This window comes from Scyliorhinus torazame, chromosome 18 (genome assembly GCF_047496885.1).
Source record: "Scyliorhinus torazame isolate Kashiwa2021f chromosome 18, sScyTor2.1, whole genome shotgun sequence".
NCBI classification, from domain to species: domain Eukaryota; kingdom Metazoa; phylum Chordata; class Chondrichthyes; order Carcharhiniformes; family Scyliorhinidae; genus Scyliorhinus; species Scyliorhinus torazame.
Genome location: NC_092724.1, coordinates 157,022,907 through 157,039,426, shown reverse-complemented (window position 1 = coordinate 157,039,426; position 16,520 = coordinate 157,022,907). Strand labels below are relative to the sequence as shown.

The 16,520-nt window shown below is 53.7% G+C and overlaps 1 protein-coding gene across 1 annotated transcript in view; it reads left to right on the top strand.

Annotated features, from left to right (window-relative positions):
• LOC140395669 (cytoplasmic phosphatidylinositol transfer protein 1-like) overlaps positions 1-16,520 on the top strand; it is a 471,494-nt gene that overhangs the window by 314,406 nt on the left and 140,568 nt on the right. Inside the window, exon 3 of the mRNA XM_072483728.1 lies at positions 10,432-10,520. Within this exon, the coding sequence (XP_072339829.1) occupies positions 10,432-10,520 (89 nt within the window). The remainder of the gene's footprint in view (positions 1-10,431; positions 10,521-16,520) is intronic.

Sequence of the window (16,520 nt, the reverse complement as noted above, 5' to 3'; positions counted from 1 at the left end):
TGTACGGTATGCGTTGTCTGTATAGCATGTAAGAAACAACACTTTTCACTGTATACTAATACATGTGACAATAATAAATCAAATCAAATAAATAAATCAAATCCTCGTACTTAGGTTGTATAATAAAGTTTCTTCTCTTCCTAGCATTTCTATTTGGCATTATTTCGATTGACCATGCTATTGTTCTTGTGCATCTCTATCAGTGTGACCATTTCAGCAATCTTGTTCTGGCATGTAATTTCAGTTTCCTTCTCTGCCTGAATTGCTGCTTTGTCTAGTTCTCACCAGCACAACTTCCTTCAACCAGGTGGCTACATTTTCCAACATTTCATCTGCTGCATCAATCAATTTTCTGCTTACCTGAACAGTTCTTTATTTAATGCATCCACCATCTTCTCCACCTGTGTTTTACACTCAACCCCCACCGGTTGCGGTTTGGTCCGTGCCAGTTCCAGCTCCAGCTCCATCTCCTGTATCTTGATATTTATCTCACGTATCCTTAGATGAACTGACAATTTTGAATGGTCCATCTTTGTTAAAAGAGTTCTCTGCGAGGGCGGCATGGTGGCGCAGTGGTTAGCGCTGCTGCCTTACAGCGCTGAGGACTGGGTTCCATCCCGGCACGGGATCACTGTCCATTTGGAGTTTGCATATTCTCCCCGTGTCTGCATGGGTCTCACTCTCACAACCCAAGATGTGCAGGGTAGGTGAATTGGCAATGCTAAATTGTCTCAGGAAGTATAGACACTGTTGGGCAGGATTCTCTGATCCTGAGGCTAAGTGTTGACGCTGTTGCATTTTCTGATGGCGTCAACATGGCCTCAGGATCAGCAATTCTGGCCCATACAGGGGGCCAGCACAGCACTGGAGCGACCCACGCCGCTCCAGCTGCTGATCCCTGCGTTAACGGCGCATGTGCGGGGTCCGCGCATGCGCAGTGGCATCGGTGCCAACGCATGCATCCGCAACACGGCGTAGGGCTACAGGGGCCAGCGCGGAAGAAAGGAGGCCCCAGCACGAGAGGCCGGCCCGCCAATCGGTGGGCCCCGATTGCAGGCCAGGCCACAACGGAGCCCCCCCCCGCCCACACAGGCCGCCCCCGGACCCTTCCACACCAAAGTCCTGCCAGCTGAGAGCAGGTTAGAGCGGCGCCAGCGGGACTCGGGTTTTTTGCTACGGCCGCTCGGCCCATCCCGGGCCGAGAATTGGCCGGGGGACCGCGTAGAGCGGCTCCTGACCGGTGCCGCGCCGACCACGCCAGCGCCAATGGCGCCGATTCTCCGCTCTGCAGAGGGGCAGGGTGGGTGCAATTCGAGGCGGTCGAGCCGATTCTCTGGCCCGGCCCCGGGTTGAGAGAATTCCACCCTGTTGTGCTTTCATGGTGGTAGTGTCGAAGTGGGTGGACTAGGACAGATTTTTGGTGATGTGCACACCTTGGAATTTGAAGCTGTCAATCATCTCTACCTCGGCCCCATTGATGCTGACAGGGGTGTGTACAGTACTTTGCTTCCTGAAGTCAATGACCAGCTCTTTAGTTTTGCTTGCATTGAGGAATAGATTGTTGTCGCTGCACCACTCCACTAGGTTCTCTACCTCCCTCCTGTATTCTGACTTGTCGTTATTCGAGATCCGGCCCACTATGGTTGTGTCGCCAGCAAACTCATAGATGGAGTTGGAACCAAATTTTGACACACAGTCGTGAGTGTATAGGGAGTATAGTCGGGGGATAAGTACGCAGCCTTGCAGGGCACCGGTATTGAGGGCTATCCATCCGGTGAAGCTGTTTTTTTAGATGTTTAGCGCCTCAATGCTGAGAATGTTGGCTTGGGAGAGGATCCTAACATTAGACCACCAAACCTGCCAACAAATTTGAAGAATTTTGCAGAGACAGCATTGGTGATATTTCTCCAATGTCTTGAGGTAGATTGTCAGAGTCTGCAATGCACATAGGAGTGCAGGGTTCACTACTGCCCAGTAAAAATGACTTTAATCTCAGGTTTGCGGACCTGGTCCTTGATTACCTTTTCCCACAGCTTGCGCAGTGTTGCACTGTAAAACCTCAGATCAGTTTACTTACTCAAACATTTTACCCAGGTGAGATGAACAAAAGACCAATCAGGTTCACGTTTTAACGCAATTTTATTCACAGTTCTCTTACTCAACAAAATATGACTCAGCCTCACAGCTGAGCTTTGGCTTTCACCCACACTCAGTGAAGGAGGCTGGCAGGCTTCGATCACTCAATGTGGATGTCTTCTCTGGGTTCGAAACCAGGGGCGAAACTCTCCTACCCGCCCCGCCACATTTCTGCCCCGACCGGCCGGCGGGAGTCTCCGTAACACCGGCCGGTCAATGGGGTTTCCCATTGTGGGGCAGCCCCACACCGTAGGGAAACCCCCGGGCGCCGGCAAAACGGAGACTCCCGCCGGCGGAGAATGACGCCCCAGGGGTCCTTTCTCCTTGCAATAGTTATGCTTGGGGGACTCCCAAGTTATTGCTGAGATGTTCTGATGTTCCTTTCTTTATACTCAGACCCCAACTTGTTAATGGGAAAGACAGGATACTCCTGTTTATCCATGGTGATTCAATCAAGACCCATTGGCCTCTGAAACCCCTTGTCTGACCAGCCATCAGCTCATTATGGAGTCTGATGGCTTCTTTTGTTCGTTCTTCGTCCTGCTGCAAAGTTGATCACCTGCATCTCGAAGTTTGTTACATATTCATAGCATGGTCTTGTTCTTTGGAGTGGGTAATAACAAAGACCATATAGCAAGAACAGGTTTATGCCTTGACATGGGTGGTCTTGCAGATGGCCAGTATCGATGCCAGCCAGGGCCTCATGAGACAGTTTCTGTTCCTGGCCTATGTGTATCTTCTCAGCCTGTTTTCAGTACCACAGTAGCTTTCTTCATTTTGATTATTTTTGTTTTTCATTTTTCTAAATTTAGAGTACCCAATTCTTTTTTTTCCAATTAAAGGGCAATTAACGTCGCCAATCTACCTACCCTGCACATCTTTAGGTTGTGGGGTGAGCCCCACACAGACACTGGGAGAATGTGCAAACTCCACACGGACAGTGACCCGGGGCTGGGAACGAACCTGGGTCCTCAACGCCATGATTCATTTTGATTATTGAAGAACAGGTAGCAGCTTGCCTGGTAAATAGACATAGGTCTACATAGCGAATGGCTTGATGTAAAATCTAAGCGATGAACATTCTCTAACGTGCTGACCCAGCCAGGAATAGGACAGTTTCAAAGAGCTCAGTACCACTTGCTGATAAGATTGGGGTAATTCCCATAATGCCTCAATCCACATTGACTAATAATTCTGTAACTGACACATTTCTATCACTATAAGCTGTCAATAATATTTATTATTATGCTAAAGAATCAAAAAGGAACTTCCCAGCCTCTGCTTTGTAAATAGTGAACATTTTTCTGACATTCATAAACGTTGTTCTATTGCATGAAATCAAAGACATTTCAGAGAACAAAGAAATGAAAGACGATTGCAGGGATTTTATACTGAAAACTTTCAATCCCTGCTTGTTTTTTTCGCCATTGTCTTTTTATTTCTTAAATTCAGTTCATTGAACCCTGACCCTGTTTTTCCCTAATCTGGGGCGTCATTCTCCGACCACCCAGAGGGTCGGAGAATGGCCGTTGGCCGCCGTGAATCACGCCCCCGTCCCCGCCGAAGTCTCCGAAGGGAGAAAAGTCGGCGGGGCGTTAATGGCGCCGCTGCCGCGGAGAATGTCACGGGTCTGCGCAAGGCAGCCGATTTTCGGCCTGCCGATATTCTCCCTTCCGGATGGGCCGAAGTCCCGTCGACGTGATGACCGTTCACGTCGACGTGAATCAAACCTCCTTTTCATCGGCGTGACCCGGTGCTCCAGGCTCACGCCGACCAGCGTGGAGGTGAGTGACGGCCTGGGGGGTTGGCTCTGGGCAGGAAATGGCGTGGCCGCAGTCTGATTGCGTGAGGAGAGGTGTGTCTCGGGTTCTGTGTGTGTGTGTGCGGCGGGGGGGCGGTGGTTAGAGTAGGCTGGGCTCCGGGGGAGTGCCGGGTGGGGGGTCCGTGCCGGGGAGGGGAATGGGGGGGGGGTCCGTGCCGGGGTGGAGGTTGGGGGGGGGTCCGTGCTGGGGTGGAGGTTCGGGGTTGGGGGGGGGTTTGTGCTGGGGTGGAGGTTGGGGGGGGGGGTCCGTGCTGGGGTGGAGGTTGGGGGGGTCCGTGCCGGGGTGGAGGTTGGGGGGGGGGTCCGTGCTGGGGTGGAGGTTGGGGGGGTCTGTGCCGGGGTGGAGGTTGGGGGGGGGTCCGTGCTGGGGTGGAGGTTGGGGGTTGGGGGGGGGTCCGTGCTGGGGTGGAGGTTGGGGGGGTCCGTGCCGGGGTGGAGGTTGGGGGGGGTCCGTGCCGGGGTGGAGGTTGTGGGGGGGTCCGTGCTGGGGAGAGGTTGGGGGGGGTCCGTGCTGAGGTGGAGGTTGGGGGGGGGTCCGTGCCGAGGAGGGGGATGGGAGGGCAAGTGAGTTGGTCCACCTGGCCAGGTGCCAGCCTCCAACAGTTGGACCCATGCGGTCCATGCCACCTGGCTGGGGGGAGGAGGGGATATGGGCAATGATGACATGTCGTCGTTCCCCTCCCCCCCACCAGGCCGTCATGTTTTCAGATCATCCAACAATGTTGGCCGCCGTGGTGGCAGCCGCTCATGTCTATGTTGCCCTGGATGAGGAGGAGGAGGAGGAGGAGCGTGCCAGAGAGGCGGCGCAGGCTGCCGCAGAGGGGCAGGCGGCAGCCGCCCAGGCTGGAGGGACACCTGACCGACAGGACGAGGAGGGGGAGGAGGACGTCGCGGCCCCACGGCAACGGAGGCACCCGAGGGCGCCCCGTGTGTACCGGCCCCGGCAGTCATACCAGGACCTCACGGACCGGGAATGCAGGAGGAGACTCCGGATGAGCCGGGAAACCATGGCACACATCTGCCACCTGCTGGCACACCTGTCACCGCGTGGCACTGGCGGGGGACACCCTCTCCCCGTGTCCGTCAAGGTTACGGTGGCCCTGAACTTTTATGCAACGGGGTCATTCCAGGCACCGAGTGGGGACCTGTCCGGCATATCGCAGACATCGGTGCATCGGTGCATCCGGGCAGTGACAGATGCCCTATATGCCATGGCGCACCGCTACATCCGCTTCCCCGTGGACCGGGCCAGCCAAGATGCCCGGGCCGTGGGCTTCTCTGCCGTGGCCGGGTTCCCCATGGTCCAGGGAGCGATCGATGGGATGCACGTCGCCGTGCGGCCACCTGCAGATAACAGGGCCGTGTTCACTAATAGGAAGGGGACCTATTCGATGAACGTACAGGTGGTCTGCGACCACCGCATGATGATCCTGCACGTCTGCGCCCGTCACCCAGGCAGTGTACACGACTCATTCGTGTTGTCGCGGTCATCCATCCCCGGCATGTACGAGGGACGCCATCTCCGGCTGAGGGGCTGGTTGCTGGGCGACAGGGGCTACCCATTGCGATCGTGGCTGATGACGCCTATACGGAGGCCACGCAATGAGGCGGAGAACCACTACAATGATGCCATGTAGCGACAAGGGGAGTGATCGAGAGGTGCTTTGGCGTGCTGAAGATGCGTTTCAGGTGCCTGGACCTCTCTGGGGGCGCCCTCCAGTATCGGTCAGATAGGATCGGCCGCATCATTGTGGTGTGCTGCGTCCTGCACAACATAGCCCAGCAGAGGGGCGATGTGCCGCAGGCAGAGGAGGGCGGAGTGGAGGAGCAGCAGGAAGAGGCGCAGTCCTCCCCAGATGAGGGGGATGGGGGCAATGGTCAGGGCAGACGGGGTAGACACAGGCGGGTGGCTGTCCACCGTTACCGGCTGGCCCAGCGGGCACGGGACAGACTGATAGACGCCCGCTTCACTGATTAGATGGGCGTGGGAATCGGGTAGTATGGCCACAGACCGCACACCATGGCAACAGCCGACCACTCACACCCCCCACCCATCCACCCACCCAGCACCCTCACCCCCCTCCCCAACCCCACCCGCATGCACACACCCCCCCCCCCCATTGCCGATCCACCTGCGGCACAACGGGCCGGGCTCACACAGTTGCGGGTGGACGCGTGTCTATCGCAGGCCATGGAGGATGATGACAACCCGCTCTGCGATGAGCTCCTGGCTCTACATCGTTGGACTATGTCTGACCCATGGCCACAGTACCACCATCCACCCGGACCATCCCTGCATGCGGTCCCGTCCTCTGCCCGGGGGATGTTGATGGCGGCCCAGGGGGAAGGGGGCAGACTCACCTGGGGCTGAGGTAAGACCACCCCTCACACACACACTTGCGCTCAATGTACATGACACCCCCGCACACTTTGGACAGAGCACAAAGGCAGCTTCGGTAGGTGTAACATTGACTTTAATAACGAAAGGAGTTCATGCACGTGCCCTAGCCCCTAAAACTCATCTGTGCCCTGCACCCGTGCTAACTTACTCAGTGTCTAATTGTTTGGCCTTACGGGCCCTTTGACTACGTCTACGTGGTTCCCCAGACGGTACAGCAGAACTGGAGGTGGACTCCTGTGATTCCTGCCCTCTGACACTGGATCCCTTTGGTGGCCGTTTCCTGGGGCGTCCTGGCCTAGATGGGCCAGGCTGCGGCCCGGGCGACTGGGATGGCGAGCTGCCAGCCTGTCCTGCCCGTTGCCCACCCGATGCACCTGGGACGGAAGGGGGGGAGTCCGAGGTGTCGCGGTGTACCGGGACCTCCCCTACAGAGGGAGCCGGGACGGAACACACCACCTCCTCCTCCCTCGGGGTGCCCGATGGCCCCCAGGCCTCTACATGGGTGGGGGATGCGAACGGACTGGCCATCCGACGCCCCCCCGACATCTGGCGCTGCCAGTCCTGGAGGCCCGTGCTGGTATCGACAGGGGTCTGCAGGTTTGCAGCCATGGAGCCCAGGGGGTTGGCAAACCCTGTCTGTGACAGTGCGACGCCGGCTCGCACATGGCCACTGACGCCGATGCCCTCAGCGATGGCCTGCAGAGACTGGGCCATGGCCTGCTGAGACTGGGCCATGGCCTGCTGAGACTGGGCCATGGCCTGCTGAGACTGGGCCATGGCCTGCAGAGACTGGGCTATGGCGTTGAGCGCCTCTGCCATCTGGCGCTGGCACTGGCTCATGGCCTCCTGTGAGAGGGCAGCCATTTCCTGGGCCACAGACGCCGCCTGCACGGAAGGCCCCAGGCCTCGCAAACCGTTCCCCATGTCTGACACCGTCGCACCCATTGCCTCCACCGCGGACGCCACCCGTGCGGTGTCAGCCTGGGTGGCACGCATGACCGGCACCACTCCCAGCTCCTGGACGCGGGTGGACTCCTCCACCTGCGACCGCCGCAAGCCGCCCGTCACCCTCTTCGCTCGTCTCCGGGTCGCTGGTTGCATCGGATCTATGTGTGGGTGTGGTAACTGCAGGAACCCGGGATCCATCTGGGCGGCAGATGTTCGCTTGGGCTGGGCTGCCCTCCGACCGCCCGGCTCCTCTGCTGCTCCTACCTCCACCTGCTGTACCGGGACGGCTGTGTTGTGCGCACCAGTGAGTGTACCAGACGCCTCATCACTAAAGTGCCCAACCGTGGTGAGTGTTTCTGCGATGGTGGAGGGTGTTGGTGACAGCAGTGGCGTTGTGTCGTGCTCTTCATCCCACTCTGAGTCCATGGCACTTTGGGGTGGGGGTTCGTCTCCACCCATCCACTCTGACTCACTGTCCGGTATTTCGTCTTCCTGGGTAGTGCTGTCCCGGGTAGTGCTGTCCCGGGTAGGGGTGTCCCGGGTAGTGCTGTCCCAGGTAGGGGTGTCCTGGGTAGTGGTGTCCTGGGTAGTGGTGTCCTGGGTAGTGGTGTCCTGGGTAGTGGTGTCCTGGGTAGTGGTGTCCTGGCTCGGATGTGACGGGGGCCTGTGGCTGCCCCCCTCATCGCTGGGTGGTCGCTCCCGCACGTGACGGGGGTGTCGTCTCCCTGTTGCTCCAGGTCTCTCCGTCTCCTGTGGTCTCCGAGGGGCATCCTGCGGGCGTCGCATGCTGGAGGGTCCGGGTCTCTCCGTCTCCCGTGGTCTCCGAGGGGCATCCTGCGGGCGTCGCATGCTGGAGGGTCCGGGTCTCTCCGTCTCCCGTGGTCTCCGAGGGGCATCCTGCGGGCGTCGCATGCTGGAGGGTCCGGGTCTCTCCGTCTCCCGTGGTCTCCGAGGGGCATCCTGCGGGCGTCGCATGCTGGAGGGTCCGGGTCTCTCCGTCTCCCGTGGTCTCCGAGGGGCATCCTGCGGGCGTCGCATGCTGGAGGGTCTGGGCCTCTCCGTCTCCCGTGGTCTCCGAGGGGCATCCTGCGGGCGTCGCATGCTGGAGGGTCCGGGTCTCTCCGTCTCCTGTGGTCTCCAAGGGGCATCCTGCGGGCGGTCTGCATCTGCGGGGATGGGTGCCTGGACGTTTGGTCCTGCGATACACAATGAAGCATGCATGGTTAGACATCAGGCAGTGATCAGGTGATACGGGGGAGGGGGATATAGGGGAGGGGGGATATGGGGACGGGCTGTCGGTGGCTCACTTGCTACTACGCCCCCGACCTCTGCATCAGCAACCTCCCGGTCCTCAGGTCCACCAGCCAGTTCCAGGGCACTTTCCTCATGTACGGTCAGTGGCCTCTCATCAGCGGGGCCTCCTCCAGTCCTCACATGCTCCCTATTGTTGTGTGCGCGCTTCTCCTGTGGGTGGGGGGGGGGTGGCAGGGGTAAAAGGCAACACTGTTAGGCAGGTATATGAATGCACGCCATCGGTTGCGCGTGCATTGCAGAGTTTAAGGTTAGGGCTATATTCACTTGGGGATATGGGGGAGGGGGGATATGGGGGAGGGGGGGATATGGGGGAGGGGGGGATATGGGGGAGGGGGGATATGGGGGAGGGGGGATATTGGGGAGGGGGGATATGGGGGAGGGGGGATATGGGGGAGGGGGGATATGGGGGAGGGGGGATATGGGGAGGGGGGATATGGGGGAGGGGGGATATGGGCAGGGGGGATATGGGGGAGGCTCACCCTGCCTGCTCTGACGAGGTCGTTCACCTTCTTGTGGCACTGGGTGCCTGTCCGTGGTGTCAGGGCCACAGCGGTGACAGCCTCTGCCACTTCCCTCCACAGACGCCGGCTGTGGCGTGGGGCTACTCTGCGGCCGTGCCCGGGATACAGGGCGTCCCTCCTCTGCTCCACCGCGTCCAGGAGCGCCTCCACATCGCGTGACTCGAACCTCGGGGCTGAGCGACGGCCAGCCATCCAGTCGGGTGTTGCGGTCGGGTGTTCCGGTCGGGTGGGGGGGAGCAGCGCGGCCTTATGAGCCGTCACGCCGTGCAGCGCGTATGATGCTGCACGGCGTGAACCACTGCGCAAGCGCGGATCCCGTTACGTCGCTGCTAGCCCATTTCGGGCCGGAGACTATCGACCCATTTTTCCGACGTGACGTAAGTCGGATTTGCGCCGTTTTTTGCGCCGATCGGCGGACTTTCCGCCGATAACGGAGAATTTCGCCCCTGAAATGCTGAAGACAGATAGTCATTGCGTTCTCACTCCAGAGGTTGGCCAATGTGGGAGAGAATGGGAGTTTCAAAAATAATCAAAGTTCCTTTATTCCCTCTCAGACTATATTTGTTCAAGAAAATTGAAATCAGTCTTCCTGTTGAACACATTTCTTAATTCGAAGTCAGGATCTCCATGTCTCCTAGATGAATTGATTTTTACCTATTCCTGTTACTACATTTTTCTTTGGTGTTTGTGCACAATGAGCTACAGCAAGGTGAATTGCTACACTGAAACAGTTACAGTTGGTTATGTGATGATTCCACTTACAGTTCATTTCGCCTGGATAATCTGAGGCAGAGTTACGTTAATAAAATTACAGTGGCAGATTATAAATTTGAACAGGTAGAAGTTTATTAGCTCTAGGAAGTTATTCAAATTTAAAGGAAAATTTGCAGAACTATGGGGAAATAATAGAGGAATAGGACTAATTGAATATATTTGAAATAGCCATCTAAAGAACAATGGCCTCTTTGTGTGCTGTAAGTTTCTAAAATTTGACCCATTGTGCATCCTCAAGCGAGGGCATTATAATGAACAGTGATGAATATGAGCATCAGTAATGCTTTTCGTGTGAATGTGCCTAAATGGTTCATACAATAGGAGGAAATGCATACTGACAACAATGGATCATATAGAGAAAGATAGCTTATGCAGGTTGTGCCTGCAATAATTGCACAAAGTTTATCCACTTCAAATGTTTCTCAACACTTGTTAGTTAGACTTTTTGATTTTAGTGTCTATGAAATAAATTACATTCATATTTATTTTTATCACAATTCTTGCTTTATTTACAGCAAACTTCCCAGCTGGGCTAGGGCAGTGGTCCCAAGGATCTTCTACGTCACTGAAAAAGCTTGGAATTATTATCCATACACCATCACAGGTAAGACTTAGCACAATTGCTTGATATGTGCGGCACAATGGCACAGTGGTTAGCATTGCTGTTTCACACGCCAGGGATCCAGGTTCAATTCCGGCCTTGGGTGACTGTGTGGAATTTGCACCTTCGCCCCGTGTCTGTGTGGGCTTCCTCCGGGTGCTCCGGTTTCCTTCCACAGTCCAAAGAAGTGTATGGTTAGGTGGATTGGCCATGCTAAATTGCTCTTAGTATCCAGGGATGTACAAGTTAGGTGGGGTTATGGTGAAGAGGGCAGGGGAAAGGGCCTAGGTAGGGTGCTCTAGGTAGGGCAGACTCAATGGGCCGAATGGCCTCCTTCTGCACTGTAGGAATTCTATGGTTCTATGATATTTACAATGCAATGCAGCAGATGATTCTTCCTTAAAAAGTGAGGTTATTTACTTGACATTAACAGAAATCAATTTTAAATCCCTACATTACACATTTCTACCTTAGTAGCATAAGTAAACGTCATCTTCCTTAACAAAATAAAAGTAAAATACAATGGATATTGAAAATCTGAAATCAAACAGCAAGTGCTGGAAATACTCAACATGTCTGACATCTGGCAGCATCTGTGCAAAGAGAAACTGAGTTAACGTTTCCCAAACATTGTCTGGAGAGCAATTGAGAATTGGACAGAAGAGGACGGGGAGGAAAAACCTTTTCACCCAGAGTGCGGTGTAAATATGGAACTCACTGCCTGAAAGGATGGTAGAGGTGGGAACCCACACAACATTTACGAAGTATCTAGATCAGCACTTGAAATGCCATAGCATTTAAGGTTACGGGCTAAGTGTTGGAAAATGGGATTAGAGTAAATAGATGCTTGATGGCCAGGGCAGACATGATAGGCCAAAGGGCCTCTTTCCTCACTGACTCTATCGCCTATCCATGGCTCACTCAGGAACTGAAGGATAGTATTAGATCAAAAGAAGAGGCAAAAAACAGTTCGCAAGTCTGAGAATTGGGAGTGTTTTAGAAAGCAGCAAAGTGTCACAAAAATGTTGATAAAAAGGGAAAAGTAGAATGAGAAATATAAAAATAGATTATATATTGTCATGGGAGTGTCTCTTTAAGAAAAGTTTTTGTCTCATCACATGGCTTCAGTGATGTTATTGTGTGGGTGGAGCTTGGCTGTGGCTCTGTGAGTTTTTACTTTTGCTTTTGAGTTTCAGAGCTGGTTTGTGGCTTTGTGAGTTTTTACTTTCGTTTTCACATTTGGCTGCTGTTGACTCAGACAGAGAAGTATATTGGCCTGTCACTCTATTTTCAATTTTAAAGAGTTATTCCAAGGAAGAAACCAAATGATTATAGTTTCCTGCTGTTTTGGTAAAAAGAGGTTTATGGTTTTGTTATTGAATTGGAACAGTTAAAGTGAAATTCATTAAAGGGTATACATAGATTACTGTCGCTGTGTGGGGGCTTTATGTTTGTAGTTGATAATAATTCTTACTGTGTGTGTTTATACAGATGTTAACTAAATTATTAGAATAAAGCTTGTCTTTTGATTAAAAACACCTAAGAAGGAAGCACGGTGGCACAGTGGTTAACATTGCTGCCTCACGGCGCCGAGGTCCCAGGTTCGATCCCGGCTCTGGGTCACTGTCCATGTGGAGTTTGCACATTCTCCCCGTGTTTGTGTGGGTTTCGCCCCCACAACCCAAATATGTGCAGGATAGGTGGATTGGCGATGCTAAATTGCCCCTTAATTGGAAAAAATTTATTTGGTACACTAAATTTATTTTTAAAAATGTACACATATTTTAATAAGCTCCTAAGAACTCTTTTGAATAACAATTGAAAGGCAAGCCCTGGTGCTCATCGTAACCAAAATCAAGAAGTTAGAGGTCAGGTGAACTCCAGAATATTCTTTGGTGTTTTCTAAACCCTGGCCCATAACAATAGAAGACAGCAGATAAAGTAAATTTCGGTCCATTAGAAGCTGAGAGAAGAAAAATGATGAGGAACAAAGAAATGGTGAAGACATTGAATAAATATTTTGTGTCTGTCTTCACAATGGAAGACACAAGTTCCAGAAATAGATAATCTAGGGGCTATAAAGAGGAAATTTGGGAAATTAATACCAGCAGAGATAAATCTAAGAGACTAAAGTATAGAAAATCCATTGGTTCTGCTAGCCAAGACCCTAGGATTCTAAAAGACATAGCTGTAGAGATGATCAATGTGCAGGCTATGATTTTCCAAAATTCCTTTGATTCAGGAACGATCCCACTGGAAATTGACAAATGTTACACTTTTTTCAGAACAAAGGGAAGGGGAAAACAGTAAACGGCAGACCAGTTAGTCTAATATCAGTTGTTGTGAAAATTATGGAATCTATTATTGAGGAAGTCTTAACAACGTACTTAGAACAGCATAGTATGATTAGAGAAACCAACATGATTTTACTAAAGGCAAATACTGGTCTGCAAATTAATAGGATTTTTTGGCAATGCAGTTGGGTAGATAAAGGGGAACCAGTAGATATGGTGCACCTGGCTATCCAAAAGACATTCAACAAGGTACCATACTGAACCTGGGTCTTCGGCCCCGTGAGGCAGCAGTACTAACCACTGCGTCACTGCGCCACCTCGGGAGCGTGTGAAATTATTCAGAATCCATAGAATCCCTGCAGTACAGAAGGGCGCCATTTGGTCCATCAAGTCTGCATCAACCCTCTGAAAAAGCACCTTACCTAGGCACACTACCCCACCCTATCCCCACCTAACCTGCACATCTTTGGTCTGTGGGAGAAAACCGGAGCAAACGGAGGAAACCCATGCAGACACGGGAAGAACATGCAAACTCCCCACATACAGTTATCCAAGGTCAGAATCGGACCCAGGTCACTGGCGCTGTGAGGCAACAATGCTAACCACAGTACTGTGTGCTGTTCGGTCTCCACATTTAAGAACAGATATACTTGCATTGGATGTGGTACAGCAAAGATTCACGAAATCGGTCCTTGTGGTTGAGGCACGATCAATTTGACTTAAAGACGAAAGTTGAATCCAAACTGAGGCTTTATTGGTATCAAATGTGTGGCCTCCCACAGCAGCTGGCGAAATGGCTGCGAGCTGGAGGACACGCATATTTATACCCCACCTCTTGGGCGGAGCCAGCAGGCAGGGGCCACAGGCGAACCTGTAGTGCAGGTTCTACCGTACATCCTCTAATATAAGTACAACAGTGGTTTACCACAGTGGTGAGGGTTTGTTGTATGATGAGAGGTTGAGTAAATTGGGCTTAAATTCTCAAGAGTTTAGAAAAATGAAACGCGATCTCACTGCAACCTACAAAATTCTGAAGGTAATTGGTAAGGTGGATGCTGAGAGATTGTTTCCATTTGTCAGGAAATCTAAAACAAGGGGGCACAGTCTCAGGATATGGGGCTGATCATTTAGGACTGAGATTAGGAGATATTTCTTGACTCAAAGGGTTGTGAATCCTAGGAATGCTCTACCCCAGAGGGTTATGAATGCTCTAGTGCAGTGCTGGTCTGAGGCAACAGAAGAGCTCCTACATGACTGCTTGGAGTCAGTGCACTGGTCCATGTTTAAGAACGCAAGTGATCAACCTAAACGAGTATGCCACAACTTTTTTTTATTAGTAATTGGACATTCTGAATTCTCCCCTCAGTGCAAAGCCTGGGGGTGCTGAGATCTCTTCTGCAGCCGCTAGCAATGCCCTTGGTATTCAGCTTATTCTTTTTTAAATATAAATTTACAGTACCCAATTATTATTTTTTTTCCAATTAAGGGGCAATTTAGCGTGGCCAATCCACCTACCCTGTACATCTTTGGGTTGTGGGGTGAAACCCACGCAGACACAGGGAGAATGTGCAAAAGCTCCTGGAAAGGGCGGTCCCATCGAGAGTGAAGATGCAGTCACAGAGCCAGGGACTGCATGAGGTGTTGTCACCATCCAGTGTTTGCTGGTGCAGTTGGAGGAGTCCAACCGGCTGCAGGGGCAGGAGGTAGGGTGCCACCCAGGCCAACACTGCACAGGTGGCATCCCTAGTGGATGCCTTGGCATGCAGAGGAGGTTTACCAGGATGCTACCTGGTCTGGAGAGTGTTAGCTATGTGTGGAGGCTGAATAGATTTGGACTGTTTTCATTAGAACGACGGAGGTTGAGGGGTGACCTGACAGAGGTCTAAAAGATTATGAAGGGCATGGATAGAGTGGGCGGGCAGGCACGCTTTCCCAGGGTGGAGGGTCACCAGGGGGGATAGGTTGAAGGTCCATGGGGTAAAGTTCAGAGGAGACCTGCGAGGCAGGTTTTTTACACAAAGGATGGTGAGTGCCTGGAACGCGTTGCCAGGGGAGGTTGTGGAAGCAGATACATTAACGGCGTTCAAAAGGCATCTGGACAAATATATGGATAAGGTGGGTATAGAGAGAAACGGCACAAGGAAGTGCTGAGGGTTTTGGCAAAGGGTGGTATCATGACAGGATTGGAGGGCCGAAGGGCCTGTTCCTGTGCTGTATTGTTCTTTGTTCTTTGAAGGGATTGGCCATGGGTCACGATGTCCAAGGCCTGGGGCACTCTATGCAGGCGGTGCCCGAGGCTCAGGACAGGGCTTCCCTGTCACAGGCAGCCATGTACCAAAGCCACCTGGACTTTACAGTGGTGCTCCAGAGCTTAGCCCAGTCACAGCGGATCATGGCTGAGGGCATCGGTGGCATTGCCCGGGCACTGGCTGACAAGAGCCAGGCACAGAAGGAGATGGCACAGTCACTGGCTGATGTGACAGACCCAGAGGTGGTGGCACAATCACTGGAAGATGTGGCACAGTCCCTGAGGGGGGTGGTCCAATCCCAGTGCTCCATGGCCATGAGCATTGAGACCCTGACCTCCAGGTTTGGCAGCACCAGTGGGGGGGGGGGGGGGGTCTCAGTGGTTAGCTCCGCTCACACCCCCATCCCAAGGAGTCGCACGAGGGGTGTCAGGCACCCCGAGGGAGGGGGGGGGTGATGGGGCTTGTGCCGGTGATTTCCGCAGGTGGTTCCGGAACACTACAGCATCGGACCTCCCACCCCCCCTCCCCCATCCCTGGTGCTGGTGCATCTCATCTGATGGACAGTGGGCAAACAGGGTGGCACCTGGGGGGGGGGGCAGAATGAGCAGAGGTTGGGGGTGAGCTTGGACCAAGGACCCCAGTTCAACCAGCGCTCACCGCTCTGGTGCCCCACCCCTATCACTCCCAACCACATTCCCCCCCCCCACCATCCCACCGTCCCCACCTCCGCTACCCCAAGGGTTCAGTAGAACCGTGTGATGGAATGGCCAGACTGCATGCAGGGATCACCCAGGTGGACGGTGGAAAGTGCTACCAAGGGCAGCAGGCAGTTGAGGATTGCAAGGGGAGTGGGGGGGTGGGGGTAGTCATGAGAGGGGTGGCTTACCAGGGGTGGGGGGGATAGGCATCATCAGCCACAACCACAATGGATAACCCCTCTTACCCAGGAGGTAACCCCTCACCTGGGGGTGCGCCTCAAAGATGTCAGGAACCGTTGGGTGTGCCAGGATGAAGACGTCGTGCACACTGCCCGGGTATCAGGCACCATGATGACACACCAGCTGCCTATTCATCGAGTGGAACCTCTTGCGGGTTGTGAATGCCTTCCCCATCCCCTTGTGGTGCCAGGTGTGCCATGGTCCAGCAGATATGCTGTTTGACCCCTTTGTTCAGCCGGAGTCTTCGACGGCATTCCCCGTCCGACAGGTCTTCGAATGACAGGCGCTACAGGTACACACAAGGTTCGATGCCTCCTTCCCCCCCTTCCTCCTCGGCCTATTGGGTGGCCAGCTCTCCATCCTTACCGGCTGCCTCCTGTTCCTCTGGGGCAAGTTCCGTAGCTGCAGGCTCCTCCCTGAGCAGCTCCTGCTCGTACAGCCTCAGTGCGTCCCCCAGAGCTGCAGCGGCTAGGATGAAGACCACCAATCCTGGTTGGATTCCGATAGCCATTGTCTGCAGGG